This window comes from Lutra lutra, chromosome 14 (genome assembly GCF_902655055.1).
Source record: "Lutra lutra chromosome 14, mLutLut1.2, whole genome shotgun sequence".
Taxonomy (NCBI): domain Eukaryota; kingdom Metazoa; phylum Chordata; class Mammalia; order Carnivora; family Mustelidae; genus Lutra; species Lutra lutra.
In genome coordinates, this window is record NC_062291.1 from 24,508,727 (window position 1) to 24,526,668 (window position 17,942).

Consider the following 17,942-nt stretch of genomic DNA (forward strand, 5'->3'; position numbering starts at 1 on the left):
GACAAAATACTTTGACCCTTTTCCTGCTATCAGGAATCCTTGGTCCTAAAAATCTAGGTAGTTGTATTTTCACAGATAAAACCCAGTCTGCTTATTGAATGCAGAGCACAAGAAATAAGCTGATGGCGTTCAGAGCTGGGATGAGGATGCCTCTGAGCCTTTGCTTCCTTCTGTGCAGGTAGAAGCAAGAATAGTGCTTCCAGGGCTCTAGTGAGGACTGAATGAGGTAATGTGGGCCAGGTACGTTCCCGGCTCAGTAAATGTGAGCCCTCTCTCCCTTCTCTTTTATAATGCACTTTCTGAAATTGAAATAAAACATGCAAACAGAAAAAAAAATAAATGGGAGCACTAACCAGATGCTGGGAATTGTTCTGTGATTTAATATAATTAGTTGTGACCTTAGACAAGAGGTGGAGCCTTGCTGAGCAGCAGCATCCTCATCATCAAATGGTAATAAAGAGTAAAGCTCTCGTCTAGGGTCCTCGTGAGGATCACTGACATAATGGATGGGAAGCAGGCTTGGAGCATTGTCATTGGAGTAACGCAGTAACCGATAACTGTTTCCACTCCCATTGTCACCATCACCATCAACTTCATCATCATGCTCATCACTACTATGAACGGACTGTCAGAAAATGGCACAGCCAATTTATTAGGAGGCTGTTCGAGGCAGATTAAAACAGGTGTGTGAGACAGGAAGCTCAATCAGGGACCTACAAAAGCAAAGGTATACTGGAAGGACCCGACCAGGACTGGCAGCAAGGCTGATAGTAGAGAAGACTCCTCCCCCTAAAGAATACTAATTTTTATTCTAATAAGCATACAACTTTAAGTCAGTTGTACATCCACGGTCTTTTTAAAATTGGTCGGACAAACTGAAGATAAAATACAACACTCTTCTCTAAATAATTACTGTAGGTTTGTATTCAGAGAAAAGAAACCAAATCAATCCTACCCTGGCATTTGGTATTAACAATCTCTGTGTCCTTAATATCACTTCAATGTGACTTTCAAAAAAAGTTCAATTTTCAATACCTGCATATAAAAACCCCTGTTTTGTTTAAAAACAAAACACTGTTTTTTTTTTAAACAAAATAACTTATATCCCCTAAATCTAACCCTCCTGATACCCGTACTCCAGAGAAACTTCTGGAGTAATGAGGGTCATGCACATGAGGAGAAGAGACCTTGAATGAAAGGTGAATTTTCCATTGTTGGAAAAGAAGTTAAACTATTCAGATTTGTCCTGATGCTGTATGCAAATAATGGCACTGCATGAGAAGGAAAAATGCATGAAGTTGAGGAGGAAGGGTATATTTATACCAGCTCATGGGAGCTGCCCACATCAATTTGCACTTTGTTTTTCTCTCTGTCAAGTACAAGAAGTTACAAAATACCAGAACCTTAATTTTTAGTTCTAAATGTCTATGTTGAACATACTCTTGAAAAAAGCATGGACATCACTTAATGGTTCAGTTTCCTGGGGTTCCCATTCTAAATACAGACATAATTATTGCTTTGATCCCAAGTCCATTGCAAAATAAAAGAAGAAAATACGACAGTTTCTTAAGAGTGAAGCATTTTACTAATTCAAGTTAAGGTAAGACTCTTCTTCCTAAACAGTGAGTCAGATCACTAAAAACAAAATCATTTACTGGTAACATTCAATGTGTGCTTCCAAAACAGATGCAAACCTAAGTCATCCTTGTGCATTGAGCTCAAGGCTCAGGATATAAAACATATACACACAACCTGTGTGTGAGGACAATGAATATTATAAAACTCTGGATACACACTTCAGACATGGCTGTTAAACCCAAAGCGCAGTGGAAAGTATTCCTAGAATAACTTAAAAGCTAAAGAGAGATTTCAAGAAATCTGGACAGCAAGTGCGAACAATAAGAGAAATAATCTGCTGGGAAAATTTCCATTGCTCAAGTTGGCCATATGGAAATCACAGGGTCTCCTTCTAAATCTCTCCATTTCATCCTCCCTGATATCTGAAAAGATCAGCAAGAGAAGAGTGCTTTTATTTCCCAACTTTCTCACTGGCTAAACAATTTTGATGAAGGAAGATACACATTGTCAAATACTACAGAATGACAAAGATTCTCCTACACTACCCAAGACTTGTTCAAGGTTAGGCTTCATATGGTTTCTGTCAAGTCTGTGTTTCCACTTCTGCTGCTGAACCTTTTAAATACAATTGAGTATTCAGAACAGACTACACTGAGGTTTGTTTGTTTGTTTGTTTGTTTTGTTTTGTTACAAAATTGGTTTGAATTTGAAATCCATTTAGGATAGAATCTCTTCTGACTCCCCATTTGTGTTTCCTGTTTGTAGTTGGGAGCCACCCATACACTGTCTAACACATGGTGTCTCAAATGAGATATGGTAACAGTATAAAATTTAAAAGGAATTTTTCACTTAGAGGCAAAGGACCTGGGGAAGAGTAGAGACCTGGAAGAAGAGAAAAGAAATGCAGTTTTATCTGTCTTCTGGGGAGTATGTCAGAAATGTCCCAGGGCACACTTGGCCTTTCTCTCTCCCTCTTTTCATCGCCCTGACTATTCGCACATTGACTCCTTCTCCTCTCTAAACATACAAGCCTCAGATGTCTCCTCTCAGCCAGGCTTCTCTAACCACCCAGTAGGAACCCTCCCCCTACTCCTTTATCCCTCTGTAACTGCTACCACTTAGGCCTCCAGGTTGAGATCCCTCTTTGTTACTTTTTAGCTCCCTTGTTTCTTATTGACTTCTTTATTTTCTGAGTCCTTGGACTAAAACGTGAGTTCCTTCAGGGAAGAATTTTACCTGTTTTTTTTCACCCTCCATATTCTTGATACTCAGTGTCTAATACCTATTAGCTATTCCACATATGTTTGTTGAATGAAGACTGATAAGGCTTTCCAGAGAAATCTGCTCAAGGTTTCCTATACTCACCTCCCTCAGGACATCCTTTAACTACACAGCCTTTGCACTCCTGTCTCTTACCCGTATCTCCTGTTTCAGCTCAAATGCCATTACGGCCCTTCTCCCTGCTCACCCCACCCCCATACACTTCATCACATCCCTTCTCCTCTAAACAGCTGGACTCTTGATACCCCGCTCCTTCAATTGCCAGCTAAGGAGTTGTGAATAAAATGACTTCATAACTCTGTGCCTCAGTTTCCTCATCTAAAAATGGGGGAAAACAGAGAAACAGAAAATCATTGTGGCTGCTGTCAGGATCACATGGAATAATCTGTGTAGGACGAAAGAGCCTGATCATCAACAAATGCTAAATATTCATAATTATTCCTACATATTTGAGCACTTAATCAGAATGCTACCCTTAAATTTAAAATCTCAAATATTTTGGTTTTCTGTTCTTTCTGCCTATTCACACAGAGTCTAGCATAGTATCATATGTACTTATTGGGTAATTCAACAAATAGACATTTGGTTAAGCTCAATAAAGGAAATAGGAAAGGGATATAATGAAGAAAGGTAGGTAAAGTCTTTTATTAACTCAATTATATTTACCTTATATTCTTGAAATTCTGATGAGGAAAAATCAAGGCTTAATCAGTATTTTTTGCCAATAAATTCAACTTAGATTTCTATTTATTTGAGGATACTGCCTCCTTTCAAGTAAACTTTTCACAAGCTTGGTCATTTTTCTTACTCCTAAGAAATATTTTATTGGTTTTGGCAAATAAGCAACAGAAACATTGTCTTGTGTTTGACTTTACCTAAATGGTAATTCATAGATCTATTAGACTGTTACCTGGATAATAGAAAATAAAATCAAGAAAACAAAAAAGCAAGCAATACTAATCTCCATCGTTTAGGAATGTAAGTGAATATTCATGTGAAATTAATAAATACCAGGTAAAAATGAGCAAATTACACCAGCACACATTTATTGGGCTTAAGAAGGGATGTGTCATTGGCTTACACTCTCTATCCTATAGGATTCCAACAATTTAAACTTCTCCAACTGAAAGTTATGAGTGTTGACGTAATGTTGCTGTCCCTGGACAGCTGAGCTCAGCAGCACTAGTTCCATGTTTCCTTTCCAAAGGATAGCTAAAGAAACATTCTTTTGACAAGTGTAATATGTTTGCTATGTTTCAGGAATTTTTTTTCACATTTTCCTCTATAGCTCAATGTATCGTTCCATGATTTCTGTGGGTTTGATTTATGTGGGGTCAGGTGCAAAAGTTAGTAAAAAGCACAATGTTCAGAATAGACCAGAGTAATCTAAATGAGGGTCATAGATTTGATGCTCTGGAAAAGAAATTTTTACCTCCTGTATGTACGGAGCTTCATCTACCATCCAGGCATTATTTGACTGGTTGATTGATTTTAAGTATGGAAAGGTTTCACCTTCTTCTTCTTCTTTTTAAATTTTTTTTTTTTTTTTTTTTTTTTTTTTTTTTTTTTTTTTGTCAGAGAGAGTGAGCACAGGCAGACAGAGTGACGGGCAGAGGCAGAAGGAGAAGCAGGCTTCCTGCTGAGCAAGGAGCCTGATGTGGGACTCGATCCCAGGATGCTGGGATCATGACCTGAGCTGAAGGCAGCCACTTAACCAACTGAGCCACTCAGGTGCCCCTTCTTCTTAACTTGTAAATGGATAATGTATCCAACTGATAACAAAATATAATTCTTTGACAAGTCCTTTAAAAAAATTAACCCATAGTATACATAATTCTGTAACTTTATTCTCCTGACAACATGTCATAGGCATCTTTCTAGGTCAATAGTTAAACTCCAGCTCATCACTTTTAATACCAACAAAATATACACAGTATGGGTATATTAACAATTTTCAACCAGTCTATTGATGGCTAATCAGGTTGTTTTTAGGTTTATTTTTTACTTACTACAAGATGGAAATTAATATTTTCATATGTATGTCTTTACATACGACCACCTTGGGTTCTATAGGGTAGATTCCAGATTATAAGACCAATGGATCAAAAGGTATACAATATGTAGATCTGTACATAAGTCTATATATTTACATTTTTTCTAGAGAAAGATCTAGATACTGTCATATTTACTTAGCTTTTTTTAAACTTCATCAGTATTGATTTCCTGATGGAAATTGTTTTTTTTAATCACACAAAAATAACAAAAATCATGCCTTGCCTTACTCAGAAAACTTCAACTCAGCAATGAAATATGTCTCAAATCAAATACTTTTTAATTGTTACCATGATATACATAGATAATTGTCTATATTTTTTCAGCATCCTATTTTCTGATTTTTCCCCCTCAAACTTACTGACAATAGTGTATGAGCTTTGTCCACCACAAAAATGACCACATTTTCAGACTCAGCAGAACAAAGCATTTAGTAATATCAGTAGAACAAAGCATTATTAATCACATTTTTATTTAGATCATTTACAAAGACTCAGTTGTTCTTGAAATTTTATAAGTCAAATCTACTATTTTCTTTGCTTATTTTCAAATATTAGTCTAGATATTGAGCCAGCACAATTTTTTCAATAAGTGCTAAAATATACAGTACACATCATGGCCTGCTCTGAAATAAAGGTGAGAAATTTTTTTCTACTTTTTGATTCTGAGCCAATGGTTTATTGGCCAGTCCCTCAAGTAAAGTTGTTGGACTTGTACAGACAGAAAATGTGTCCAATTGACTCATAATATTTCTTAATAAGAAGAAGAGAAAAACCCTAGTATTTAAAAAATAATTCCTTTTTTATTCATCAACCATAAAATATGTTATTTCATTTAATTTATAATGACCTATAAGTATTTATAGATGAGGAAACCGAGGGTCAGAGAGGTTCAGTAACATGCCCAATGCCTCAGAACAAATAAGTATTGCTCCATTGCTCCATTTTCCTTCTGATTTTGAGACCACACTATACATGAATAGGTCCCCAGTTCCCTATTTAATTCTACACATTGATCACCTATTTTTGCCCCAATCATTTTTCCTCTCATAGTTGTAATCAGCTGCCAGTGATGGTATAGACATGAAGGTAAAGTTTCAATGGGCTACAGTATTTCTACATAACTGGAGGGGAGTTCTGACTTAACATGAGTGAAGGCCTCTGGTCTACTCTTGGAGCACAAGGGAGAATATTTCACGGACCATTGGGTTGGTCCCCCTTTTAAGGCTGACCTTTCTCCCAGAAGCTGTGCTGGTTGGTGACAGAACTACGTTGCATGGAACACTTTTTAGCCTCAGATCCCAGGCTCCTGCTACTGAAGATATTTTCTACCCTAGCATCTCAAACCTACTCAGTAAAAATGAAAAAAAAAATCTCATACGACCTGCTGGGTGAACATTCCTCTTCCCTTCTGTTTTTTTTTTTAACCCTAAGGCTTATTGGGGAAGCTAATGACAATTTTCTTTGAGGTTTTTAAAGGACACATTGGAAAGTACTTCAAATCTCTCCTCCTTAATAAGCTGATCATAGGGTGGGGGGAGGGGTTGAAACATTTCCATCCTTATCGTATTACATTAGGATTCTACCTGAATAATTTTTTCACTGATAATTCTGGTAATTTTTGAAAGTGGAAAATTTAAGCAAGATTCACATCGTCTTAAGAGACACAACAATACATTCTCACCCTTGGACTGTCACAAAATACAAAGCTTTTTGCAGTTTAATATGCAAAATTGTAGACAGGGGGTTTTATCCCCCCCCTTAATATGGTGGCTGACTATAATGCCATTGTGTATGTAATTCTTTGATTTGACTAATAATATTTTCTTCCAGCATTAAGTATTTTTAAAACTACTGACATATTTGAAAATATTGCCTTACTGGTTTTTTTAAACTAATGTATAGTATAATTTTACTGAATTTTTATGTGACTCTAGTCTTACTGTTTTTAAAAATTAATACAGGAAGAGGCCTAGCTTGGAGAAGTTTGGATGAAAATCTACTGGGAGTGGAGGGATGGAGGTGGAAACTCTTTGTAAATGGCAAGAAACTCTTTTTCTCAACTCTTCTATTGCCAGTCAAGTCTTCCGGGAAGAAATAAAACATCACACAGAGCCTGTCCTTCCTGCAGGTTGAGGTTAAGTTTGAACCTTCCTTGCTAGTCCCTCCACCAGCGTGGCAACCCTTCTCTGACAAGGTGAACTTCCATTAACCAAGCTCCCACGGAACCAACCTGCGGCACCTGAAGCTGATGCAGAGCGGCACAGAGTGCTTCGAGGAGCTTCTTGCCCTAGGCGACTGTTCTATGCACACAAGCTCTTACAAAAGTCGCTTGTGCTCAGCGAAAGGCATCCCCCCACCTGCAGGCACAGAGTAACGAGTGCATACCCACACACCCCAAGTTCAGGAAGCTGGGCTCATGGACATCCCCCCTGCCCCACGACTCCCCCGCTCTGGAGCACCTTCTGCAGAGAAGGCAAGCGTTTCCCTTCTTTTTTCACATCTTGCAAGTTGCCAAACCTGGGACTGGGTGACGCGGGGCAGAGACCGAGTCTTTCCTGTGTTGCCCTGGGACAGGAAGGACCCTGAGGTACTGCGGCATGTCCCAGAGATGCGCAAGCATCTCGCGCGCCTTGGAAGCTCCCAGCGAGGACAAAGAGGGTCAGAAACCGAGTAAGAAATGGGCGGGCTGCGGGGAGACTGGCTCTTGGGCTGCTGGCGAATGCCATAGGGAACAGTGCCCAGGGACTCCGCGCGCCCTCCCTGGCCCGGGGTGCGCTCACCATTTGTAGCCTCTGCCGCGCTTGAACTTGAGGGTGAGCCCAGTCTCCAGAAAGAGCAAGAGGTTGAGCAGCGCGAGCAGCCAGTACCGCGGCTCCTTCTTCACCTCGGTCACTCGCCAGACCCCAACCAGAGAGTGCAGCACGAACAGCAGCCGGGTGGCCAGATTGTTGAGCAGGACCAGTCCCTCCATGCCGGCCCGCGCGCTCTGCCCGCCGCCCCCCAACCCCCGCCTGCGCCCCCGCGGGCCCCCTCGGGAGCCCCGGAGCCCGCCCGTGGGCGGGAACCTGACAGCTCGAGACCCGCAGCTGCTGCGGTCCCTCCTCAGCCTCCCGAGCAGGGAGAACAGGAGACAGCGGCTCGCCCCTCCCCCAAACTTCCTGACAACTCTCAAAGAGGGGAGAATCTAAACCCAGCCTGTCTAGACTGCTGGGCTTTCCAGGGAGTTCTGGGGCTGCGCCTCCGGGATCTCCGGGGCGTTATTCCCCGGCGCTGCCCATCTCCCTCTCAATCCCGGGAGCCAGGCTCCAACCCTGCAGTCTACCCCATCCCACCCCCGCAGGGTGTCCTCCAAAACTTCCCCACTTCCAGAGATAGGGTGGAGTGAGGGTCGAGATGCTACATAGCCTGAGAGGGGGAAGGAGTATGCATCACTGCCGTCTCCTCCCTGCCTTTACCAGCGAAGTAGTTTGATTCACTCACACTTCTTATGGGAACAAGCTGTCATAGTGACTCTAAGCTGGAACCGGAGGAGGGCCCAAGAATCCGCTGTCCAAGCAGTTTTGGAAATGCTGTTCCTGCGCAGTTTGAAGAATGAAACTTCACAGGACTAGAGGAAATCAGATGGGGGTTTTCTGAGAGCGGTCCCTGCACCTCATTTAAGGAGTGGGTAGCCCAGGTTACTCCCACTCTTTGGTCAATGTGTTATCAAAGCAAAGAGATGTTCTTTATTATGTCGTCCCTACTCTCACTACCCCCCCCACCCCCCACCTCTAGGAATTTCTTCTGAAAGTTGGAGGTTAGCAAGGTAGGAAGGCAGAGGGGAGACAGAGGAAGGAAGGAAAGGATAAAGCCAGGGGTTGGACTTGTGGGAGCAATTCATGCAGCTGGGAAGGCACCCTTGAGATCAATGACCAATGAATTCAACTCTGGTCTTTCTAGCATCCAAGGTGAAGAGGAAACTGAAGTCAGGGTTTCCCAAAATACCTTCATGATTTCTGTTCCTTTGTTTCCCTACTGCCTGTACCACTATTTATTTGACACCTTTCTTTAAATGAACTCAAATTTTTACTGAAATAATTTTTAAATGAAACTTTATATCACTTACAAATGGAAAAACCAGTATAGTAGGCCAGAGGTAGATGGTATTACAAAAACAAATAAAATAAAATGAAACTAAGTTATTGAAATCTCAGTAGATATTAATTATTGCCTTCTAAGACTCTGTACCTCAGCCTCCTTCTTTCTGGGGAGATAAAATAATGCCAGGGGGCACCTGGGTGGCTCAGTGGGTTAGCTTCTGCCTTCCCCTCAGGTCATGATCCTAGGGTCCCGGGATCAAGCCCCGCATAGTGCTCTCTGCTCAGCAGGGAGCCTGCTTCTCTCTCTTTCAGCCTGCTCTTCTGCCTACTTGTGATTTCTGTCTGTCAAATAAATTAAAAAAAAATAAATCTTAAAAAAAAAGAAAAAGAAATTCCAGTCATATTACTACCAAACAGGGATGTTCTCTTGACCACATTAGTAAAACTGAGAGAAAAACACAAAAGGAGTATCTTGGTTAGGTTTATTCAACTTATGATCATCCCTTACCTTTCTTAAAATTAGGTTGAAAACTCTGAATTATATGATTAGTGTGTTCATGAAGTGAAAAAAAAAATCCAGTTGCTTAGAAGCTGTTACTTCTGATACTGTTATCAGGAAGATTTTCTTTTCCCCGTGGGTGTGTATTCTTCCATATCTCAGGAAACCCAGCAGTGATTTCCTGGGACTTCTTACCATAGTGCTTTTCATTGTGGGGTGATGGCATAGTGACCAGTGACCTCACGCTATTCAGTGACACACAAGAGCACAGTGTACCAGTGCAGTGGGAGGCAGGGTGGTGTGGACACTGGAGCCTAGAGCCAGGCCAGCTGGCTGCCTTGGAGTCCTGGCTCAGCCACTTAGTAGTGTTATAACCTTTGTAACTCAGTTTCCTTATTAAGCCTATTAACTTATAGGGCCATTGTGAGGATCAAATGAGTTAATCTATACAAAGCACCTGCAGGTAATAAGTACTTGGTAACACTGGTGATTATTGTCTGGACCAAAAAAGTTAGTTCCACGCTCATTGATGATCTGTGACAAGTAACACTAGGAGTGGAGCAGACAAACATAAGACCTGTCAAAGCCTCAGGCTGAACACCATCAGGAATACATCTGTTGCTGAACAAGTTTGGTTTACTGGTCTTTTAGGGAGAAAGAGCACACTCCAGGGAGAACTGTGGGCATCTCAGGAAGAAGATATTAGAAGGATTAGAGAGAACTTACTAGAAAGGATATGGGCTTGTGTTAGGTGCTTTAAGGAGGACTAAGAAAGTAGGGCTTGACTTTAATTGGATGCTCTCAGGAAGTGGGGTTAATTCTGTAATGGGCTGTCTTAATAAAGCTTACTTAGATAGGGGACTGTTTGGACAGTTAGGACAATGTTAATGTTTTGTTTGAGTTCAGACACAATGACAGAGTGATCCTGTCTTTATCTTGACCCATCAGGCTCACAAAATGGCTTTGCTCGATATTCATACTCGGTGAAAGTTTTGTGTTCAACAGGAGAATGGCAAGGCCTGGCTGCTGGGCAGACCAGTTTCCTGCTGTCAGAGTTTGCTTCTCTCCTTCTCAGGCTTCCTAGGAAGTGCTCCAGGAGAAGGATTTAACAAGAAAGGAAGAAAGTCAGTCTAACAGCTTCCAAACATCTTTGCTGCTCTCTGTTTTGAAGGTTTAGGTCAGTATAGGATCCACTTCCTCTGGGTCTGAAAAACAAAACTGTCATTAAATGGAACTTTGAGGTTATTTAAAAAAAAAAAAAATTCTCCTAAGCTCATTTTAGAAGACTGGAGGTTGGGGTACCTGTGTGGCTCAATCAATCAGTTGGGTGTCTGACTCTTGGTTTTGGGCTCAGGTCATGATCTCAGAGTCATGATCTCAGGAACGTGACATTGAGCCCTGCCTCAGGGCTATACGCTCAGCACAGAGTGTGCTTAAGATCTTCTCTCTCCCTCTGTCCCTCCTCCCACTCATGTATGTGCTCTCTCTTTCTCTCTAATATAAATAAATAAACGTATCTATCTATCTTTCATCTATCTATCTATCTAAAAGAAGACTGGAAGCTTTGAGAACTATCTTGAGATCTCCAATCCAATAGAGCAGCAAGCTTTTTTTTTTTTTAAGATTTATTTATTTATTTATTTATTTGAGAGAGAGAGAGAGAGAGAGAATGAGAGGGGGAGAAGGTCGAGGGAAGAAGCAGACTCCCCATGGAGCTGGAGCCCGATGTGGGACTCGATCCCGGGACTCCAGGATCATGACCTGAGCCGAAGGCAGTCGCCTAACCAACTGAGCCACCCAGGTGCCCCAGAGCAGCAAGCTTTTAAAAAGAAAAAAATTAAGCAGTTTTTTTTTAAAACTACTCTTCTCAAAAAATCAATTTCAGCCTCATGCAGCCAGTCTTGTGGTATAGGATTGGGTTGCACAAAGTGGAGCTCACCTTATTGTCCCAGGGGACAGCAGTCACCAGCCTCTCTTGCCTTCTGAATGCAAATTGAAACCCTTGTCAAGCATTTATTTCATTTAGAGTGATTTTGGTTGCACGCAAGAGTCTGTCTCAAGCTAATTCAAGTAAAAGGAGTAGTTATTAGAAGGGTACATATGGCCTTATAGGAGATGGAACCCCTTGGAACTCAAGCACAGGCATTACAGTAGAGCCTTGGACTGGAATTGTAAGACAGCTGTGGACTTGAGTGACTCTTGGATCTCATGGTTACAGTTTGTAGACCTTTTCATAGCAGCTCTCTGACCCTGTCCACCTCCAGGCAAGTCTTTCCACATTCTGAGTTCAAATTCCTAAGAAAAGGAATTCACTGAACTCTTTCAACTCTAGTTACCAGGTCACATTATGGACAGTGAATAGGCTATTGAATGACTGTAATCTGGTCACTGATCATCCCTAAGGGAAGACCAACATTGATGCTACTTTATCATCTTTCAACATGGCATTCTGGGTAGGGCAGGATGAGCAGGGGAGGAAGGATCACAGCAGGCACATTGACTAACATCTAGGACCATTCACCCCTCAGCTGATATGCACACATCCTATGCCTACAGTCCTAAAGATGTCCCTCTCTGAAACTACTTAAACACTGTACATGCAGTTATGGGCTCACCTATGGCCTCCCAACAGCAATGCAATCCAAAATCATCTTCATCCATCAGGAATCATCCTTTGATTCATCATCAAATCATCACCAAAGCTGCAGTGGATCTCAAAAGCTACAGCTTCCTAGTAATTTTCATGCATCCCTTGGCTCCATTTAGATGCTATTCAGACATCATTCTTTTAAAATTATTTATTTATTGTTATTTATTTATTTATATATTTGAGAGAGTGAGAATGTGTATGTGTGTGTGTGTGTGTGTGTGTGTGTGTGTGTACAAGTGGGGGAGGGGGTGAGTGCAGAGTCCAACATGGGGCTCTATCTCATGACCCTGAGATCATGACATGAGCTAAAACCAAGAGTTAGAAGCTCAACTGACTGAGCCACCTGGCACCCCCAGACATCATTCTTATACATATACACACATATGTATATATGTGTCTGTATACATAATATGATGTATGGTAAAAATCATACAGTATAGGAAAGTACACTTCTACTCCTCAGAGAAATTATTCATAATTAATACCTTCCTTTTGTATTTATCCCAGTAGTTACAATTATATTTTTTAAAAAATACCTTATGCTTCTCCATTTCTTAATTTGTCAACTTACAAAATTGTTGACTTCTCAGTTTAAAAGCTGGGGAATCCAATACTTCCACAGTATTTTCTTTCTTCTGCACTCCACCTCTACTACCCAAATTTTGTTAATGATGATGCTGTCTATAGCAACAACACTTTGTTCTCCCCATATAATTAAATATACTGTGCTGATACTAAAAGTTGAGAATCAACAAAAAATATTTAAAATATGTAATTATTATTCAATGCATTTTTCATATGCAATGTATGTTTCCCCTGAACTTTGAAGACATCCATTATCTTCTGGAATCCAGTATTACTGACAGGAAATCTCATGTACATCTCATTGTCTTCTCTTTGTAGATAAGTACTTTTTAAATCTCTGGACTTTAGAATTTTTTTCAAACCTTGGAAGGCTTATCATTTGAATGTGCATAGATATTGGACTTTTTCCATACACTCTACCCCACATGGCAGTCATGTGTCTTTACACAGGGAAGTTAAAACTTCTGTTCTTTATTTGATAAACTTCATTTCTATTGTTTCTGTTTTCTCCTTCTGGAAAGCCTTATATTTTTTTCTTTGTCTTTTTGATCTATGTCCTAGTAGACTTTCCTAACCTTATCTCCTTGATGTCTAACTTAATCTTCAGATGATTTTATTTTATTGTTTAACTCTATCAATGATTCTTTTGGCCAATTTATTTTGTAACAAGACTTTCTTATTAATTGATTAGTTAATTGGTATCTCAATTTTTTCACAACAGCTTGTTCTTATTTGATGGATGCAATAGCTTTTAAAATTCCTCTAAGAATATTACTTCTAACTTTAAATTTTCTCTTTCTTGAATTATTTCTGCTTTCACCTTATCGATTGCTCAGTTTATTCCATTCTTTCTTTCACTTTCAGGGTTTTATAATCTGGTAATCCTCAAATAATCAAACGATTCTTTGTTGTCTATTTATATTTGCAAATAATGAACTAGGCTGGCCAGAAGAACATATTTGGTATCGGTGTTCTGAGTTGCTATCTACTAAATGGGAGAGTTGGTTATAGTCCTAAGGACTAGGGCAGGATACCCTTAACAGGTCAGCTTTCCTGTTGGATTCAGATAGGAGAAGCAGGCTGTGCCAAGGTAAGAAAAGGTTCCTCCCACAGATGGTGCTAAGTGCACTTCATTCTGTCCTTGGTAGAGCTTCCTTGATTTATCTTCTCTATTTCATCCCCCAGCCCTGGCTATTGTGCATATCCACACCCCCCAAGGATGCTCTGATTCTTTTTATACTTTTACTAGGAGTCTTACCCCATTCCTATCTGTGTCCAAAGAACAGCTCCAAGATTTAGCTGGAAATCATTGATGACTTTGAGTAAGGAAGCAGACAAGATCTTCAACCATTTCTGCTGTCCTGAATGCAGTGATTTCACAGACCCCGTAAGCATGACTTCTCTTTGCTCTGGTTGGTAGGACTTCAGCTTCATGGGGGCTTTCACAGAAGAACTGTGCTCACCTCTGCTAGCTTTGGCGATTTTCCTATGCTCTGGTTTCACCATGGACTCCAACCCTGTCTGTCCAATGCTATATTCCTGGAAGTCCTCAACATTCTGGGTCCACCCCTTCCTTCTTCCTAGTACTGGTTTTATTGCATACTCTTTGGTTTCAAAAATTATTTCTAGTATTTCAAAGATGAAATCTTAGTTTCTAGACCAAAATTTGAATCAGAAGACTCACAGATTTCTTTGTTCTTGTGAAATATGTGGATTAGATAGGAACAGCAACTGCAACTCTTGTATGTTATGTATGACAGTGGAGGAAAGCAGAGCTTTATTAAGTTAGCATTAACAGTAATGACTGCTCTTCTTTTAAAAAAGAAACTAAAGGTCAGTGGAGTGATCAAGTTTCAGAGCTAGCAAGGAAGTTCCAAAGCTAGCAAAGAAGAGAAGTCTAAAGTGCCAGTGAAGGAACAGGAGTGAGGTTTCCTTCTTCAAATTGCCTTCTTGGGCCCCTGCTTCACTTCCTAAGTGATGCAACTATAGGTCACAAATTCCTTAATCTCCTTGAGCCTTGGTTTCTTATCCATAAGGTAAGAATGATAGTATCTTCGTGTCTACTGTAAGGATTAAATTGGTTGATGTTTCAAAAGTGCTTATAAAAATGCCTGAAATATAGCAGGCACTCAGTAAATATTTGCTGAATAAGAAGATATGAGTGAGGGTTGAATAAACAACATCTGAAAACAGAAATGTGTTATTCTCCAGCTGGTACCATCACCGAGTCTTCTTCTAAGGCCAGCTGCTTGTACATGATAGGGGAAGTAATAAAGCCAGTAAATGTCACTGGTCTGAGCTCAAGGCCTCATTCCTGGAGGAGATCCCAAAGAGATCACAGATAAGTAGAGACACTGCATGTTTGCTGGTGATGATAAGCACGTCTAACGCTGGTGGTTTTACTACCCTGAGTAGTGTGAGACTCATCTCCCAGGAGAGCTGAGTTGTTATGAATAGTTAGGATTTTGACTTTGGAGTCATACAGCTTGGGCTTGAATCACAGCTCCTATATGGACTGACTTATGTTCCCCCAGACCACATGTTAAATCTTAACTTTTAGTGCCTCAGAATGTAACCAGATTTTAAGATAAGGTCTTTAAATAAGCAATTAAATAAAAATGCAGCCATTAGGGTGGGTCCTAATCCAGTTTGACTAGTGTCTTTCTAAAAAGAAGAAATTTGGGCACACAGAGAGATATTGGGGATACACCAGCACAGAAGAAAGAACATGTGAAGACACAGCAGGAAGGCCTCCATCTGCAAGACAAGGAGGGAAGCTTCAGAAGAAATCAAACCTGCCAACACCTTGATCTTGGACTTTCTGTGATCCAGGTTGAGAGAAAGTAAATGCCTATGGTTTCAGCCACCCCATCTGTGCTGATTTGTTACAGTAGTCGGAGCAAACTAAAGCTTCAAGCATATGATCTCAGTAAAGGTGGGTAGGTTTTGCTCTCTCTCAGAGCCTCAGTTAACTCATTGGCAGAATGAGGATATTAGCAGGACTTAATCCATAGATTTTTGAGGATGAAATGAGGTTGACATTTAACACAAAGTCTGCCTCATAGTAAGAGCCAAACATGTTAGCTATCATTATTATTATTGTTGCTATAAACAATGATAGTTATTATTGTTGTTATTAATGTCTTCAGAGGGTACAGCTATCAGGCACCTTCCCTATGTGGTTGGAAAGTGAGCCGCACGGTTACACACCCAAAATAGTGCATCTTTTTTTTGTAATCACAACCCTATTTTATAGATGTGAAAATAACCTTTTTTTAAATGATTTTTGGGGTCTGGTAAAAAGGCCTGAATATTTAACAGAATAAACTATGACTATAAAACACAAAATAATCAGTTTGAAAAAGAAAGTTTATCCGAAACAGGAATTTAAATCATGATGCTTAGTTCATGTAGTTTGTGTGCACCGTTAGGTAAATGGACATTTTGATCCATTTTGAATTTGTTCAAATTAGCCAAAGGTGATAGCTATTGTTTGAAGATACTATGTGTCATTTAATCATGAAAATTCTCTTATTCTAAGTTTTTTATTGATGTATAGTTGACATACAATATTATATTAGTCTTAGGTGTGCAGCATAGTGGTTCAATAGTTACATACATTACTCGATGTTCACCATGATCAGTGTAGTTACCATCTGTCACTATACAGTTATTACAATATTATTGATAATATTCCCTATGCTGTACTTTCCATTGCAATGACTTATTTATTTTATAACTGGAATTTTGTTCTTCTTTCTCCACTTTACCTATTTCACCCATCCCCCTATACCCTTCCCTCTGGCAGTCACTAGTTTTTTCTCTTTAATGGTGAGTCTATTTCTACTTTTTTGTGTTGGTTCATTTGTTTTGTTTCTTAGATTCTACATGTAAGTGAAATCATGTAGTATTTTTTTTTCCTGTCTGATTTATTTCACTTCACATAATATCTTGTAAATCCATCTGTGTTGTTGTGAATGGCAAAATTTCATTTCCTTTTTATGGCTGAGTAATATTCCATTGTGTTTATATACCACATCATTTTATCCACTTATCCATTGGTGAACAGTTAGGTTGCTTGCATATTTTGGCTATTGTAAATAATGTTGCTATAAACATAGAGAGGCATATATCTTCTTGATTTACTGTTTTTGTTTTCATTAGTAAATACCCAGAAGTGGAATTACTGGTTCATATTAATCGTGAAAATTCTTAACCACAGGAGCACTAAAATGAATTTACACTGGAAACCATAATAAGATGTTGCTTCCTATAAATGCTTCTTTTAGGTTTGATTTGGAAGAAGTGGTCAGGGTGCAAAGAAGAGATTAATGGGTTAACAGTTATAATGCCTTAGTTCTAGCTCTGTTTCAGGATCTTCCTTTGTAAAATGAAGCTGAAAGGGCCAGTCTTGTACACACCATGATCCTTTAAAGAGTCACATGAGGTAATGATTATGAAAATGCTCTGTGAAAATACATCAAGGTCAAGGTTAACATACTAGTGCTGAGTCATGTCCATAGAATGTACCCTTGATATGATGTGATGAGAATGGCACTTTATCTCTGTGGTCTTACTCCCTCAAACCCATAACCCTAATCTAACCATGAGACAAACTTAAATCGGTGACATTTTACAGGATACCCTACCAGCACTTCTCTAAACTGTCACAGTTATGAAAAACAAGCAAAAGACTAAGAAACTCTCACAGACTGGAGGAAATTAAGTAGACATGATGACTAAGTGTATTGTGGTATCTTGGATGGGGTCCTAGAAGACAAAAAGGATACTAGCTGGAAAACAAGTGAAATCCAAATAAGATCTACAGTTGTTGGTAGTAATATACCAATGTTGGGTCTATAGTGTTGACTAATTTAATTAATGTGATGATATGAGAAGAAGGAAACTGGGTGGGGGGTTATGGGAACTCTTTGAATTATCTTTGCAAATTTTATGAAAAAACTATGATAGAATTAAAAAGTTTATTTTAAAATGCATGTATATTTTATTTGGTTATTTAATTTGATTTGAAAATGGCTTAAAAATTCACTCACTTTAAAAATGTTAGGGAAAGGAATTATGTGATATTGTGAGAATATTTACAGAATAGGAGAGTCAATTATTCTTTTCCTGTTTCCCATGAATAGTTTCTCCTTTATTATCATTGTCATCTACAAAATTATCTCAGTGCTGAAGAGACCAGAGAGTTTATCATC

The 17,942-nt window shown here is 39.6% G+C and overlaps 1 protein-coding gene across 2 annotated transcripts in view; it reads right to left on the reverse strand.

Moving 5' to 3' along the window:
* Window positions 1-9,638, reverse strand: part of TMEM26 (transmembrane protein 26) — a 50,493-nt gene extending 40,855 nt beyond the window's left edge. Inside the window, exons 1-2 of one of the 2 annotated variants that reach the window (XM_047703284.1) lie at window positions 9,501-9,638; window positions 7,694-8,520 (exon numbers count right to left, since the gene is read on the reverse strand). In XM_047703284.1, coding sequence (XP_047559240.1) covers window positions 7,694-7,884 — 191 coding nt within the window. In that variant the 5' untranslated portion in view covers window positions 7,885-8,520; window positions 9,501-9,638. Of the gene's footprint in view, window positions 1-7,693; window positions 8,580-9,500 lie in introns of those variants that run through there. The other variant, XM_047703285.1, reaches the window with a different exon arrangement.
* Between the last annotated feature and the right edge of the window lie 8,304 nt (window positions 9,639-17,942).